This window comes from Ascaphus truei, chromosome 5, assembly GCF_040206685.1.
Source record: "Ascaphus truei isolate aAscTru1 chromosome 5, aAscTru1.hap1, whole genome shotgun sequence".
Classification (NCBI taxonomy): Eukaryota; Metazoa; Chordata; class Amphibia; order Anura; family Ascaphidae; genus Ascaphus; species Ascaphus truei.
Genome location: NC_134487.1, coordinates 123970634 through 123987172, shown reverse-complemented (window position 1 = coordinate 123987172; position 16539 = coordinate 123970634). Strand labels below are relative to the sequence as shown.

At 43.2% G+C, this 16539-nt stretch overlaps 1 protein-coding gene and 1 long non-coding RNA gene across 4 annotated transcripts in view; one reads left to right on the top strand and one right to left on the bottom strand.

Moving 5' to 3' along the window:
• The window catches only part of HCFC2 (host cell factor C2), a 33996-nt gene extending 23839 nt beyond the window's left edge, over positions 1-10157 (top strand). For 2 of the 3 annotated variants that reach the window (XM_075600589.1, XM_075600590.1), the window contains 3 exons: positions 1004-1289; positions 1757-1820; positions 4925-10157. In XM_075600589.1, the coding sequence (XP_075456704.1) occupies positions 1004-1289; positions 1757-1820; positions 4925-4961 (387 nt within the window). In that variant the 3' untranslated portion in view covers positions 4962-10157. The remainder of the gene's footprint in view (positions 1-1003; positions 1290-1756; positions 1821-4924) is intronic. The other variant, XR_012801713.1, reaches the window with a different exon arrangement.
• LOC142495308 (uncharacterized) overlaps positions 1069-16539 on the bottom strand; it is a 21085-nt gene continuing 5614 nt past the window's right edge. Inside the window, exons 2-3 of the long non-coding RNA XR_012801714.1 lie at positions 3137-3189; positions 1069-1235 (exon numbers count right to left, since the gene is read on the bottom strand). This is a non-coding gene — a long non-coding RNA (uncharacterized LOC142495308). The remainder of the gene's footprint in view (positions 1236-3136; positions 3190-16539) is intronic.

Below are 16539 nucleotides of genomic sequence, written 5' to 3'. Positions count from 1 at the left end.
GTGAGGCCTCCTGCAGGGCGGGAGCCCCCCCGCTGGCCTCCGGCTCGAGGTGAGGCCTCCTGCAGGGCGGGAGCCCCCCCCGCAGCCCCCCGGCTCGAGGTGAGGCCTCCTGCAGGGCGGGAGCCCCTCCCGCTGCCTCCGGCTCGAGGTGAGGCCTCCTGCAGGGCGGGAGCCCCCCCGCTGCCCACCGGCTCGAGGTGAAGCCTCCTGCAGGGCGGGAGCCCCCCCGCTCGAGGTGAGGCCTCCTGCAGGGCGGGAGCCCCCCCGCTGCCCTCCGGCTCGAGGTGAGGCGGCGGTGCCGAGGAGCGTTGCAGGCGGCGCCGGGTAGGCTGGTCTTTGCTGTGAGGGGGGTGGGAGAGGTGAGCCGGTGCCGAGGAGCGTGCGGCGAGGCCCGTGGGTATGCTGCCTCACCCATCCGGCCGCTCCCACGTGGATGTGAGGCGGGAGGCAGCGTGTTGTGGCCGCTCCCCCGCGTGTGTCCCGGGCGCTCGCTCCGCTCCCCCGCTGACTGTAGCGGCGCCGGGGTGTGAGCTTGGGGGGGGTGTGTGAGCTTGGGGGGGGGGGTAAGCTTGGGGGGGGGTGAGGTGTGTGTGAGCTTGGGGGGGTGGGAATGTGTGTGTGTGTGTGTGTGTGTGTGTGTGTGTGTGTTTTTTTTTTTTTTTTTTTTTGTGGACCTTTGGCCCGTCACTCCGCCTCAGGGGCGGGCCAAGGGGGTGGTGTGAGTGTGTGAGGCCAATGAGAGGTGTGCGGGGGCGGGCGGGCCAAGGGACCAATGAGAGGGACACCGGACATCCAGACAGGCAGGCAAACATACAGTGCTTTCACTAATATAGTATAAGATCAGGGAATATCCAGCCATCTATTTGATTTAATATTGGCAGGGAGAGAGTAGTTGCATGTACTGGTTCTTCCCTCCGCACGCAAACCGCGATGAGACTGGTTTGGTAACATGAACAGTACCTGAATAATTCAGATTTATCTTTAGTGCATGTTCTCTCCATAGAGTGTGGATTGTATCCATCTTTCCTGGGAGACTCCTTCTTCACCCACTGGAAATATTTTGGAATATTCTGCCTATTTGGCCATACGTACTCCACAGCTTTCTGAGGCCCTGAATCAGCTGGTGTTCATGAAAATTTACTGTGGGCTAAAAACATCCTGTACTGTAACAGCCGCACAACTGGCAAATGCTCATGTTGATTGCAGCTCCAGGCCCGCAGTGGTGTTCAGAATTTCTGCAAAGAACGAAAAAGGTTATGGACCAGCCACACAAGTCCGATGGCTACAAGGTAAGCGAGCTCGAATGTCACCCTCAAACGGGGGAAATGTTTGGAAATAGGAGCTTTCGCCTCTAATCCAGCCCCTGCTGGATTTAAAACACACGTTCTAAGTACATCAAATTGAGTTACATCTATTGTAATTTGGGATTTAATGATAGCCCTTGTGGAGATGGGACTATAGGTATGGACTGGAGGCTTTTTGTTTTTATTGCGGGATGCCCATACTGTTCTTTAGACATTATTTTAATAATTAGGTTCCATGTTTTTCTGTCATATGAAGGGTTTAATGGTGATGGTGCATGTATGCATAAAATCATTGTGCTGTTCGGGGCATACAAATAGTTTTAGACATAGGTGAAACCAGGGCAGGCTGTGGGAGCAGATCCTCTGCCTCATGACAATAGATGCGTTGTAGAACCTTCTTTTTTTTATTATTATAGTAATGTTTATTTTTCTAATGCTTGTGTTCATTTTAGATTCTTCTAAAAATAGGAAGGAAGCCAAGAACACGGAAAAACAATGTATGAGGACATCCCAAAGGTACTTTATATTAACTGATACATTACTTATACCTTTGTAACTTTTCTTTATAGACCTGGAATACTGATTCTGCATTAATCTAGCATTGGGGGGTCGTCAATTAAACAGCAGTAGCTATACTGCTCATAGAAAATCCAGTGGTACAGCTCCCGCTGCTTATTAATTAAGCTATATTGTTTCTAATATTGTTTCTAAATTTTAAAAGATGTCACCACTGGTGCTCAGATTCAATATAAAAGGTCTGTTCTGTAACCTAAGTCCATATGTCGGAACGTAATAAACCTAATTTCTGGAGCTTTACCGATCATCGTTGACACGCTTAGTATTTTATGAATACCCCATAGAAAGAGGGATTAGATAACATATTCCATTTATACATCTATGTTAAAATGCAATGTCAAAAAAGGTGTATTCTCACCACTTCACTCTAGCTAGAAGCTCATTGATAGATGCACTCCGGGACTATTAAAAATAACATTTATTGAATATCTAATTAAAATAAGGTCTACATGCATGATTGTGAATATGTATAACAAAATGTAATTAAAATTGAATGCGAGCGAGATGGGGGTGGTAAGGTTGAGCTGAAGGTGTATTGCCAAGTATAAATTTATCTCTGGTTAGGAAAGGTAAGTATGTAATATAAGCACCTAAAGACACCTATCTAGGATAGGGCATAGTCCCACAAGATTGCCACTAATAGTATGACTAAGGTATCAGATGCTAATCCAGGTATGTGATGCAGTATATAGCACAGCATACCGATCGATGTTAAAATGCAACAGCATAAAATAGCCTTGCAGATAAGTACAAACTATTTACCAGTCTACAATTTTTTTTTTAACCAGCCCAGACACATGCAGGGAAGAGGGCAGTGGGTAGGAAAAGTTTGTGTGTGTGTTATCATGTTCAGGGTTTTATAGTCTACTAGCTAAAGCACAGGTTACGGTACTCTGGAGTAATCTTTTTCCATTTTAGATTTCAAACTGTGACTCCATCGATAATGGCACCCTCTTTTTAACCTGATCAATAATTCCACTTTGCACTGAGTGGCAAAGCAATTTCAGCTTGCCACTGAGTGGCAAAGCAATTTCCAACCCCCAGTCATTGAGATTCCCATCCCAAATTATAGTGACAACCCCCTCTTCAATGCCATACTCCCTCAGTGACAACACCCTCTGTGACCTTCCTCTCTCACAGTCCCATCTCTTCCCACTCTCCGTCCCTTACCCCCCGCCCCCCACCTCACAGCCTACGCTCTCCCCCTAAGGAATGTCCAGAAGACTGCCAGCTCAGAACAGTGAACAATCACATACCTCTCTGCAATGCCAAGGCCAATCCGTGTCCTCATGCCGAGAAATCGACCTCCCTGGAACAGGAGAAAAAAATAAATCCCAAAATAGAATATATCCCCCATGTGCACACCCATAGGGTCCGCTTGGCATGCATGCACAGTTTCAGGGGTCTAGGTTTCATGGTCTTGGAGCTATGGCTCTGATACACACCCAGGCTATTATTATAGATAGGAATATAGATTTTTGCTTCCGCTTTGAAGACGTGCGTGGACGCACAAAGTAGCTGTTTGCTCCTCTGTGTTGCGTGTGGAATGCTGGCCTTACCACTCCTCCCCCTCTCTACCGTCTATAAATGAACATAGAAATTAAGAATTGCCACACACAAGAAACTTTTTCTCTTGTCCCCTGTGACCGTACACACACATGGTGAGTTAGCCCCTCCTATTTCTGTGTACGACCAACCTTCCAATTTAAAAAGACCTTGCACTTCAGTTATTCTTGGTCCTACCTTCCGCCTTGTGGGTAATGGGGTTGCTTTACTGTGGTCTCTTCCCGCAGTCACACTGCTTGCAGCTGCTAACCTGGGAAACATTGCCAGTAAATAGTAGTGGAAGTATCTAGGACACCGGGAGTGCTCAGAGCTGATTCAGCTCCAGTGTATGCTGGGCCAAATAAAAAAAATGGAGGGGAGAGGTGTGGCTGTTCTAGTATGTCATTATTGTATAGAATATGGTTACCATATACCATGTTTGTATGGCACCTAAAAACTTGCTCCAAGTACAGGGAATGTTAGCTGTAGATAAAGCGCACTTGTGACACCATGATGTAGATGTGAAGGGAACATTGAGAGGAAAAAACGTTTGTTCCTCCATCTTCTCACCACAGGAATGAATATGATGCTTTGAGTAATCATTTTGAGTGTTTACACCTGCACAGCTTCTTCTTTTCAGAAACAATGGGACTAAAAGAGTATCACACTGATTCAAATATCTATTTTGTCCTTTGCCAGACACCACTCAAAACTCCCAGTAATAATCGTCCGTCTAGGTACTATTGGTATTAGCAGAAAAGGGTTGCTTAGCATCTGCCAGCTAAACTCAGCGATTTATCATTTATGGAGAATCCTAATAATGTTGTGGGGGTCTCTGTTTTCTAAATATTAAAAGGTTCAACCAGTTGGAAGTGTACAGTTATATACTGTAAATTAATATTATAATGCCTCCCAAAAATGCCGGCTATTGTAAATGTTTTAAGAACAGCTGTGGTGACGACTGATCACTGCAACCTTGGCATCCCCATGGCATTATTCCCGTTATAAATGTGTGCATCCTGGTATTGATTACTGTGCAGTTTGGCATTGGGTATTTGAAACCAGATTTAAACCGGTCTTGAGAAAATTCAATAGTGAAAATGGAATTTACATGTACGACTGCTTTAGTTTACTGCAGTATCAATAGATCTTGCAGACATCTGGAGAAGGATAACTGAAATGGTACAAATATAAGAATAAAAGGGGTCATGAAAATGCATTGAAGAAGCACAAGAGACATGACTGAGAAGGTTAGAGAATCAGGAGTATTCAATAAATACGCAGTCATTGCACTAACATCTTTGTCTGCTGTATATTCATTTTTTAAATATCACTTTGGCATGTTCACCTTGCCTACGCCCCAGATATACCACTGACTCAGCACAGCTTGACTTGGGGAAATTACCCCATGTAACTAATAGCTATACATTGATGAAGCTTTTCTCCACGGTTTGGTACAAATGGTTTCTATAAATAATAACCGTCTCCTGTTTTTACAGCAGAGAAAATGTGAGGTTCAAAATGGAAGGACCCTAGCAAGATACTGATGAGAAGAGTTCAGACTTCTGACAGATGTTTGCCACTGGCACAGATGGAAGGAAGCTGTTTACTGGCGAGGAAATAGGACTATATGTTTCACATTTTGTAATTTTTTTTGTAAATCTCAAAATGTTTATTTTTGCATTATTCTTCTTTATAAGTCTTATTGTATAAATATACATATATAAATGAATATATATCTTTTTTTTTGTTTTGTTTTTAACATGTTGAAATGTAAGCATTAGTAATATGTACTCAGGAGGGTTTACATGGTACAGTTTCTATTGTTGAGAAACTGACTTTGCTTCCATTTTTTTTTACCACTTACCTATACTTGTGAGTATCTGGTTTTAAGCAATACAAATGGTGCAAAGGGAGGGGATGGAGGTTAAAAATAGTGCAATACAAAAGGCACCCAGCACTTCCCAAAACCAGGGGTTTCGTGCCAGTTGTTCAAGACAAGGTAATTGTGGCATAACAACGTTAACATGTGACATTGACTAAACTATTTTCGTTGTATACTTTTGTAAAAGAAATGTAAAATGTGTAGCACTTTTAATGTATGAGCCATGTTGTAATAGGATCCCTGTACCAATATGCAAAGATGAGACCAGCGCTGCAGCCGCAGACTGGGGATAAGTCACATTGTCAGAAAACCTGGGACTTGTCTGTGTTCTTGTATCACAATGTCCAAGCCATATCTGCGTTATATACAGTTAGGACGCTTAGTCAGCCCATTTATTTAATGCATACTTTTTGTGGAGTTTACATAGTGTGATTTAAATGTTGAACAAAGTACAGTAACATGCTTAAGATGGATCTAGAAAGCAAACAAAATGAGTTTGGCATTGAATATTCACGGTACAGTTAATGGTGCATTTACTTTTGCATTTTAAAGTCTGCTTTTCTAATACAAATCCTCACCTTCTATCTGCCCTTTACATTTTATTGAGCCCTGTAATGCTGCCGTGTAAAATGGAAAGCATTAAAGATGTGAATTAATGCAAGTAAAGGTGACCGCTCCCATCGCTTCCCAAGCAACCCCTGATGGTATCACCACAATCTTTATTAATTTCACAGCTCTCCCAAACCAAAAAAGTAGGAAACTTAAGCGGCACTTCCATCTGGCCACATTTGTAAAAAAAATTTTTTTAAATAGCATTAGATGCAAGGGGTCCACTTGAGCTGAACCGTATTATATTCAGCTCTGGGGACCCTCCAGTTCATGAGAACACCAGTTACTACACTGTTAAGTGTTCCTCCAGGGGAAACAAAATGGTCCACAAATCTCACGAGTCCCGTTGTGCAATAGGAAGCCGCATCATCTTTGATTGCAGGTTCCTATTGGATAGCCATTTAAATGCCTGTTAGAAAACATCGGTGACTGGAAGTCTCACGGGAACGGGTTAGTCTCCAGAACTGAAATTCACGTGGTTCAAATCTTGGAAACCCCGCAATTCCTATGTTAGTTGAAATTGTTACTTGCACTAAAGGAGTTCAGGAAAATCTCCATGTAGCATTCTTTTTTGACATGGCAAGAGTAAATCTAATCTTTTTCAAATATATTTTACAACAATTTAAACCATGTGAGATTTGTAGTTACTGGAGTTGAAATCTAGCTGCAAAATGTGAAATCTCTTGCAGTGTAGTTTTTTTTTTTTTTTAAATAATTAAGTTCTGTAGTATTAGATAATACTGCATTTTTTTCTTATTTTATTCATCTCTTAATGCCCCTGTGATTTTGTATATATTAAGCTTCCTAGGAAGCTTATTCTCCTTGGTGAGCACCTTACAGGTAGAGCGAGCATTTTCTGTTAGTCTGTTTGATTTCTATAGCAGGTTTAAGCCCACCTCCCCAGCAGTGCAAGATCTTTGCAACACTCCTATTTGTAATTTGTTGCCAATATTTCCAACAGTTTGAGCTGTAACTGTAGATAATGTTACCTTAGTAATATAAGGATACATTGTAGCTGCTGAGTTACACTGACTGAAGCAGCCATTATGTTAGTGACACCAAAATGATTTTTACAGCATTATAAAAGGCGCACAAAATGATTGACAGCTTAGATAAGTGTAGGATTATACATTGTCACGTGCTTCACATATGCAAGTAAGACAGAAAATGGGGAATATAGTATTGCTTCTTTAAAGTGAATGCACTTTTAACTGAGCTTTCAAAGTCAAATACAGGCAACTCCAATGTGTGATTTTTACAGGGACCTTTACCACCTATTCTAAAGATTTAAAAATGCACTAATGATGTAGTAATTGGATTTTTTTTATGTGTACCATACTTATGTTAACAATCCTTTAATAACTGGTAGTAATTAGAACTGTTGAGAGCCATGTAGTGACCATGAAAACGGAGCAGCAGTGATTCTGCAAAATGTCATTGCAATATATACGAGTATATTGTGGAGGAGTTCTTAAAATGGCAATTGTTTTGTACCGCTACCTTGGATGTACAGAGAACTTCCTTTTCAGGTGCTCACGATACAGCATTTTTAATGGCTACTGAAAATTCATTTTTCTTTTCTTTTGTTTTTATGCAACATGCATAATGATGTTTATCATTTTGTTACAGGAGGAGCCTTGGGATAAAAAAAAATAAGTTTTAAAACCACTTTGCTAAGTGTTGAGTGCTCCTTGAATATCCCAACTCAATATGCATGTAAGTTTAGTTGTACCAATCTGGCCTTCTCCTCCCAGAACTGGGCGGCCTCCTGTGCTTGTAAAATAGCCAGTGCCCCATACAGTACATATCAGAGAAGAGATGATCAATGTTTTGCTTCGTTGCAAATATGACATTTTTGGTTGACCTAGGGCTAGTAACCTTGTTTTCCTATCCGTTGTGAAATTAGGACCCGTCCTTCATGTACCAAAAGGTGTTGCAGTACAAGCTCTTTGGGGCAGGATTTTATTGTGCCTCTAAGCAGCACTGCGCATCAAATCTTAATTATTACTACTACTACTATTGCAAAACTGGAGTAAAAATGTGATGAGCCTTAGGCCGAGCTCATACACTCTGCTTGCTTGCAAGAGTGTGAGCTCCATCCGTGCCGCGCTGCGGTAGCACAGGTGCTCTGTGCTCATAGTTTTGGCGGCGTGGCGGACGCGTCACGAAGCTGGTTCGCCATCATTGGCTGAACCAGCTCACGCGACAGCCGCCTGAGAAGACAAAATATATTGTCTTCTCAAAACGCTGCCACGTCAACGCGCTACTTCGCCGGCAGGCGCGCAGGCACTTGGCCAACTACAGCTCAACCCCCTTATAACGCTGTGCTTGGGGTCCAAAGAATCACATCGCGTTATAAGCGGATCGCGTTAGAAATAATGTACAATTGTATGCATTGTACAATCAAGTATTTAAGATCCCAATAATCGTGCTTTAAAGTGTTCATAAATACGTAAATTGGGAGCCACGCTTGCATTGCGTTATAAGCGGATACGCGTTGTAACGGATCACGTTATAACGGGGTTGAGCTGTATACTATAGCCAAGTACTAAATTGTGCCCGACCTGCGCACGTAGCGGCGCCGCCAATATAAGTTTGGCCTTACTCTTCTGTGTTTACACAATCCATCTTTGTTTATCATTTTACTGTATGTAGCGATTTTCAGTTTCCTTTCTGTTTTTGGCTTAAAGCTTGCGTTGCACTAATAAGGATGTACGTGGCCTCATGCGTGTGGCCTCATACGTGTGGGCTTTGTTTTGCAGCACTTTACATACCAGGTGTCAGACTTCTGCATTGTAAACGACAGCCATGTAATAAGCATGTGAAAACAATGCTTAGTACTGACACTCGCTTCCACAAAAAGTCCACCGCTGACGATATAAGATCTGAACACTCAACCAAAGTTGGAGTAGTGGCTGTAATTTTGCACATAAATACAGTAGTAAGAATATAAGTTGTTTCTTACCAGCTTGTATATTGCCAGGTGGAGATTTTGAACATTGTAGCTTGTTTCCTGAAAAGCTCATTGAATCATGTACTCTTATTCTGTCATTTGTTTTGCATCTAATTATGTTTAACATTTTAGTAATCCTTTATAGCATATAGAAAGCGCTAACTCTAATCCGTGCCTCTTTAATATAAAATTGTGTCCGCCAATGTTGATAAATGTGCGTAAATATATTACTAAAAGTGGGGGGAAAATCGTGGCTGTGTCCAAAGACACAGCTGAGTGACCACACAATTCCTTATTGTTTGCGGTTTCTGCACAAAGCTCAAGATCGCTAAAGGGTTAGTTTTGATCACATAAGTTAATCAGACAGTTTTGCCATTTTGAACATTATCACACTATACGTTCTTCCTTGTTTCCACATATCTGGATTAACACCATAAGGCCCAGTACACGTCTACAAAAAGTGAATAAATCTGCTGAGTGTTACTTATGATTAAAAGTTCAATATTTGTACTGTAATACATTTGGTATGTTGGAAAGATTTGAGAAATGTATCTTTGTATAAATGTCTATCTGCCTCTGGTATCAAAACCGGATGTTTGTTTTAGAGATGGATAATAAGAGAAATATTTGGCGGCGTACTGGGTAACTGTCAATGTTTTTATTTAGAATATCACCTGTCATATTGCAATTGCCATCTGGTTCAGAATTTAATTGATAATACAAATATCAGCTTTGTACCAACTGGATATATGTAATCAACACACTCACAATTTACAATGTCAAGGAACATGAGGCTTCATTCGCCTTGACAGGTGAATTTACGATTTCAATGATAGTTATCGTAATCTTGGATCAGGGTACCAGGGAGGTGCAGTTTAAGGCAGCTAGCGCTTGTATTGCCTTGTCAGTTATGTACATACAGGGAGGAATTTGTTTCCCATTGGTCTTAGTCTAGCACTTTTACAAATAACGCATTTCAAAATAAATTGCCTTGCATGTTAAACTTCTGCAATTATATATTTCTGATTTTTAAGTATTTGTATGATAGATTTACAGTTTCATAAAATGTCTCCCAAAAGACCAGGTTCCAACATCTTCATGTGGGGCTTTCTTTTTGCTGCCCAATAAAAGCTTTGCTCTGGTCTTGAAATGTTAAAGCACAATTGTGTTAAAACAAACTGTTTGACTTGATTTTATTGGGTAAAGATTTTAATTGCTTTCAGATACCTTTGCACACTTGTTTTGTAATACGTTGTCATGATATAAAATGTGATATTGTTTTGAATTGTTGCATTTTTGTTTTTGTTTAAGCACTCATGCCAAATCTAAAACTGAAGTGTACCCCGCAGCCCCCCCTCCATCCCGTCTGCAAATAAAAATGTAATCCCACATTTGAAATAAGTGGTGGAGGTTGTGACACTTTTTTTTTTTTTTTTTTATAGTACTATATAGGTATCAAGATGCAGCTACTTTTATATCTTTATAAGATTTGCATCTATCATTTCCTCCAAATCCACTAGTTATGACGTACTTAATCTATGGAGGTGCTCCAAGGAACATATAAGATAAGACTACTAAACAAATGGGAATCCAAAAAGCAGGAAATATCTCCCACATAAACTGAATGTCCATGCTACATAACCGCAGCATCACCTTTAGCGGCATCTCGGCCTCATGCCTGCAGTAACCTCGCTTAGACTGTGCACCTGGGCCCTCACTCCGCAGGTCAGGCATGACGTGTGTTTTGCTACTGACTGTCAGGAGCATGGAAAATTTAAGAAGTCGGACGTTCTTAAAATGGTAAAGGCTGGTGACGTCTTAATGGGGGACAATAAACAATCTACACAATAGTATAATTAAAGATAACCCGTGGGGAAGTGCTTCATTAAGTCTATTGGGAACAGTGAATATATCCATTTGCTCTAATATTTAAGAAGAACTTTCTCATGGTACCCAATGTTTTAATGTATATTTTGCCACGCGCATTAACACTGCTTTTTCACACTTATATATATGATGTGAGGGTGGGTTTTGGGGTTTTGGGGTTCTGGAGCTTGCTGAGTTAATGCAACTGTTGTTGTTTGGAGGTGTGTGTCACATGAGACCAGGACAACTTTATAGCGGGATCTTATAATCGCGCAAAACCAATAAGTAAAATAAATTGTAATTTATTTCGTAGAAACAGGCAAACACACATTGAATTACAATAGACAGAGAAAGATACATTTACTGGGGGTCTGGGGTTGACAAACTGACTTTCCTAGTTGAAATAAAGTCTTTAAAACAGTCCAGTGCTGAAGTGGGGACTTAGAAAACAGTCTAGTTTAAAAAGTCCATAGCAAACGACCGGGGGTGCCCAGTGCTACATCCAAATGACAAAACATACATGGTAATAATTGCAAGAAATAATGCTTCAGTACTAATAATAATGCCAATACTAATAATAATAAAATATGTTTTTTTAGTTAAATATTTTGGCCAAAACATCATAAGCCTGCACACCAAATCGTCAAGGTAAACCATAATAAGTGCAAGTCCTACACTACACTGCATGTGTTCCCTATACCACTGTATGAGGGGGATGAACCATAATAGATTCCTTACCTGCAGCAATATGAGATCCACCATTAAAAAGGGGGAGGTGATGTGAGCTCTGGGGGAGGTGCCACAACCTCCATACAACTGATTCTAGTCAGAAATTAATTAACACGCAAACCCAGCAAGCTCAAACGCCCACACCCACCTAACCATATTTTATTATTATTAGCATTATTATTAGTACTGAAGAATTATTTCTTGCAATTATTACCATGTATGTTTTGTCATTTGGATGTAGCACTGGGCACCCCCTGTCGTTTGCTATATTCATGTGCCACAGCCCAGTGGCACTCTATGTGGCATTACATATAGTCAAGATTAGGTGGGTGTGGGCGTTTGAGCTTGCTGGGTTTGCGTGTTAATTAGTTTAAAAAGTCCTGCAGCCTTTCTCCTTGCCATCGCAGCAAGGCGTCTCTGGGCCCGGTCCGACCCGTTCTTGCCCTTATGGCAAATTGGACTTCTGAAATCACTTGGGAACACATGGAACACCCAAGAAAGAACAGCAGAGAGAGTTCTGGGATGGCGACTAGCTGTCTTATACACTTCAGGACAGGCAGTCCCACAGCTTGCCCTCCAACCAGTGGCGTGGGCATTTCATCCTTGGCCACTCACACACTTTAGCAGGTTTGTAAAACCTTCCTCTCTGGCTTCAGAACCGTGAGAGAGCATGTGCACAAAATGCACTCTTGCCCTCTCACTATTCAAAACCTCCCTCCCCCCCCCCCCCCCCCCCCTCCGGCTCAATGCCACTAAGTCTGGGCTAGGTAACAAGGACCCTTTGTACTGATATCGGTGCTCCGGTTAGCCCTCCTTGCTAACAAAAGGGTTCACACCTCTGGGATCTCTGAGGCTTTCAAGTCCTGGCTTCCTCCCAGATGCATAGGCACCGAGCCTGGTAGCCATGGCCCTCGAAATCCCACAGTTCATTTACAGGTTATCAATATATAAACACATTAAACTATACCCATTTAATAAAATATATTGTGTCCTGTCTTCTGTATGCTAAAAGTTATGAGTTCCTATTTTGGTGTCATGAATGGAGTGAGGGTATAATTCACCTCCCCTCTCAAGCCTCATTCTTGGCACACATTAGAAAAATACTTTTAAACTTTTTAAAACACTGCAAACAGGCTCAGCTTTAAAGCCTTCGCTCGAGCACCTTCCTGAACCCCCTACTCTAGGCTCAGGATACCGGGGTATGTATGTGGGTACCTCTGCTATACTGGGGATTACCTACTATACTAAGGACTCCTATACCTGCAGATATATTTTAACCCCTTCATACCCGTTTACCTTGTCTGGAAGATGCTGCAGCAGGGACTCTGGCGGTGAGCCGTAAGAACGTTTCAAGGGTCCGAGGTTGGCGGAGTAATGCGCTTAGCTATATCCGAAGATATCACTCAATCTCCGATTACAACTTTTGGGGTATCCCCTAATTCTGGAACCCTGCTACATAGACCCATTCTGCAAAGACTTTCTCTGCCAAACGCACCTTGAAACTTACAGCCTAGAAATCTCCCGATCCCAGCATCCCAGTAAAGGCAAAAATCACATAATTTTTTCATGTCGCAAAATCAGTATACAGTTGCAGTAATACATTTTTAACATCTGGGTCCCAGAGCTGACACTCTAAGACCCTAAAACACGGTCAGGGTTAACCAAGTGGGCTTGACCTTTATTATAAGCCTGGTTAACCCCTTCACCGTCACACCTCCCCTACTCAATTGCAGGCTGTGTTACGATCGCCTCATCCGGTGGTTTAACTGGCCTGCGTCTTGAAGATATTAGTTCGTGAGGACTGTCCTGGCGGGAAAGTCCATCGGCATTGCCGTGTTCACTGCCTTTCTTATGCTGGATGGTGAAGTCACACTCCTGCAATGCAAGAGTCCAGCATAGCAACTTGCCCATCTGACTGTGTACAGCACAGAGAACATAGTCAGAGGCATTGGTCTGTATCAGGGATGTTTTGCTGTAGGTGGGTGCAGCCAGCATGGGTGCACTACCCAGAGTTGTCTCCAGTGCCTGAAATGCTGTTTCACAGGCAGGAGACCAGGCTACCAGAACTGAGAGTCACTTTTGGGTCAGTCAGCTTGGCCACAGCACTGTACTTGGGAACAACCTTCTTGTAGTACTCTGCAGTGCCTAAAAACCTATTGCCTTCCCCCTTTCTGGTTCTGGCTTTGCGTGCCCTCCACCCAATCTGTGCCCCAGGTACAGTATCTGCCATACCCCCTACACACTTTGTAGGCTTCGGTGTCAGCCCTGCCTCCCTAATCCTCTGTAGCACTGCAGCTACAGAAACAAACTGTAAGCCCCACAACTTACTAACTCCAGCAATGTTATCCAAGTATGCCCTTGCAAACCTTTGCATCCCTTCCAGTACTCTACTGACCAGGCGTTGGAAGGTAACCAGGGCATTCCTCAGCCCAAATAGCATCACCAAAAATGCATAGAGACCACTGGGAATGATAAATGCTGACTTCTCCCTAGCCTCCTGGGTCAGTGGGATTTGCCAACACCCTTTGGACAAACCCCTGGTTGTCAGATACCTTGCCCCTGCGAGCTCATTGACCAGCTCCCCCATGTGGGACATGGGATCAGTATCTGACACCATCTGAGCATTGAGCTGCCGGTAGTCCACACAGAACAAGGTGGTTCTGCCCTTCTCAGGTACCAGGACTACCGGACCAGCCCAAGGGCTCTGAGATGGTACAATTACACCAAGGGTCAGCATCTCTTCCACTTCCCTCTCTATACTCCATTTTACCTCTGCTGATACCATATAGGCGTGCTTACGCAGAGGTCTCTGATCACCAGTCTCCACTGTATTGTATTGTATGTCTTTATTTATATAGCGCCATAAATGTACATAGCGCTTCACAGTAGTAATACATATCATATAAATAAATAATATAAATAACAGATCATGGGAATAAGTGCTTCAGACATAAAAGTAACATTAAGGAAGAGGAGTCCCTGCTCCGAGGAGCTTACAATCTAATAGGTAGGGAGAACGTACAGAGACAGTAGGAGGGAATTCTAGTAAGTGCATCTACAGGGGGCCAAGCTTTATGTATCATGTGTCCATGAGTATCCAGTGCTATTCATATGCTTCTTTAAGCAGATGTGTCTTAAGGTGAGTCTTAAAGGTGGATAGCGAGGGTGCTAGTCGGGTATTGAGGGGAAGGGGGCAGTCAGTGAGAAAGGTTTAAGGCGGGAGAGCGCTTTAGATACAAAGGGGGTAGAAAGAAGACATCCTTGAGAAGAACGCAAGAGTCGGGATGGTGCATAGCTAGAAATTAGGGCTGAGATGTAAGGAGGGGCAGAAGAATGTAAAGCTTTAAAAGTGAGCAGGAGAATTGAGTGTGAGATACGGGATTTAATCGGAAGCCAGGAGAGGGATTTCAGGAGGGGAGATGCGGAGACAGATTTAGGAAAGAGTAGAGTGATTCTGGCAGCAGCGTTTAGGATAGATTGTAGGGGAGACAGGTGAGAGGTAGGAAGGCCGGACAGCAGGAGGTTGCAGTAATTGAGACGTGAGAGAATGAGGGCCTGAGTCAGTGTTTTAGCAGTTGAGTAACAGAGGAAAGGGCGTAGCTTTGTGATATTGCGGAGGAAAAAGCGACAAGTTTTAGAAACGTTTTGAATATGAGAGGAGAATTAGAGAGAGGAATCAAGTGTGACCCCTAGGCAGCGTGCTTGGGCTACTGGGTGAATGATCATATTTCCAATAGCAATGTGGAAGGAGGTAGTAGGGCCAGGTTTGGGAGGAAGTATAACGAGCTCTGTTTTTGCTATGTTAAGTTTAAGTCGGCGGATGGCCATCAAGGATGATATTCCAGAGAGGCATTCAGAAACTTTGTCTGTATAGCAGGTGTAAGGTCAGGGGTTGAAAGGTAAATTTGTAAATTTGTGTGTCGTCAGCATAGAGGTGATATTTAAACCCAAAAGATGTGATTAGGTCACCTAGAGAGTGTGTAAAGAGAAAAAAGAAGGGGTCCCAGGACAGAGCCCTGGGGTACCCCCACAGAGAGATCAATAGAGGAGGAGGAGGTGTTAGCAAAAGAGACACTGAAAGTACGATGGGAGAGGTAAGAGGAGATCCAGGATAAAGCTTTATTCCGAATACCAAGAGTATGGAGAATGTGAAGGAGAAGAGGGTGGTCCACGGTGTCGAATGCTGCAGAGAGGTCGAGTAATATGAGCAGAGTGTAATGACCTCTGTCTTTGGCAGCGTGGAGGTCGTCAGTTATTTTAGTGAGGGCTGTTTCAGTAGAGTGAGCAGTGCGGAAGCCAGATTGTAGAGCATGGGTGGGGAACCTTTTTTCTGCCAAGGGCCATTTTGATATTTATAAAATCATTCGAGGGCCATCCAAAATTATCAACTTAAAAATTAGCCTGCTATATTTGGTCAAACATTTAATGAACTCACCACTAATGTGATGGCTGGAACTGCTTCTCCTTGGGTGACTGACTGGCTCTTGGGTGGTGGGTGACTGACTGACTGCGGGTTGGTGTCTGTGCACATGCATATGCACACGCGCGCACGCACACACAGATATCGGGCAGGGGGAGGGAAATCAGACTCTCAGACCCACTCTCTCTCTCAGACTCTCTCTCTCTCTCTCTCTCTCTCTCTCAGACTCTCTGACCCACTCTCCCTCTCTCTCTCTCAGACTCTCTGACCCACTCTCTCTCTCAGACTCTCTGACCCACTCTCTCTCTCAGACCCACTCTCTCTCTCTCTCTCTCTCTCTCTCTCTCTCTCTCTCAGACCCACTCTCTCTCTCTCAGACTCTCAGACCCACTCTCTCTCTCTCTCAGACTCTCAGACCCTCTCTCTCTCTCTCTCTCTCTCTCTCTCTCTCAGACCCACTCTCTCTCTCTCAGACTCTCAGACCCACTCTCTCTCTCTCAGACTCTCAGACTCACTCTCTCTCTCTCAGACTCTCAGACCCACTCTCTCTCTCTCTCTCAGACTCTCAGACCCACTCTCTCTCTCTCTCAGACTCTCAGACACACTCTCTCTCTCTCTCTCAGACTCTCAGACCCATTCTCTCTCAGACTCT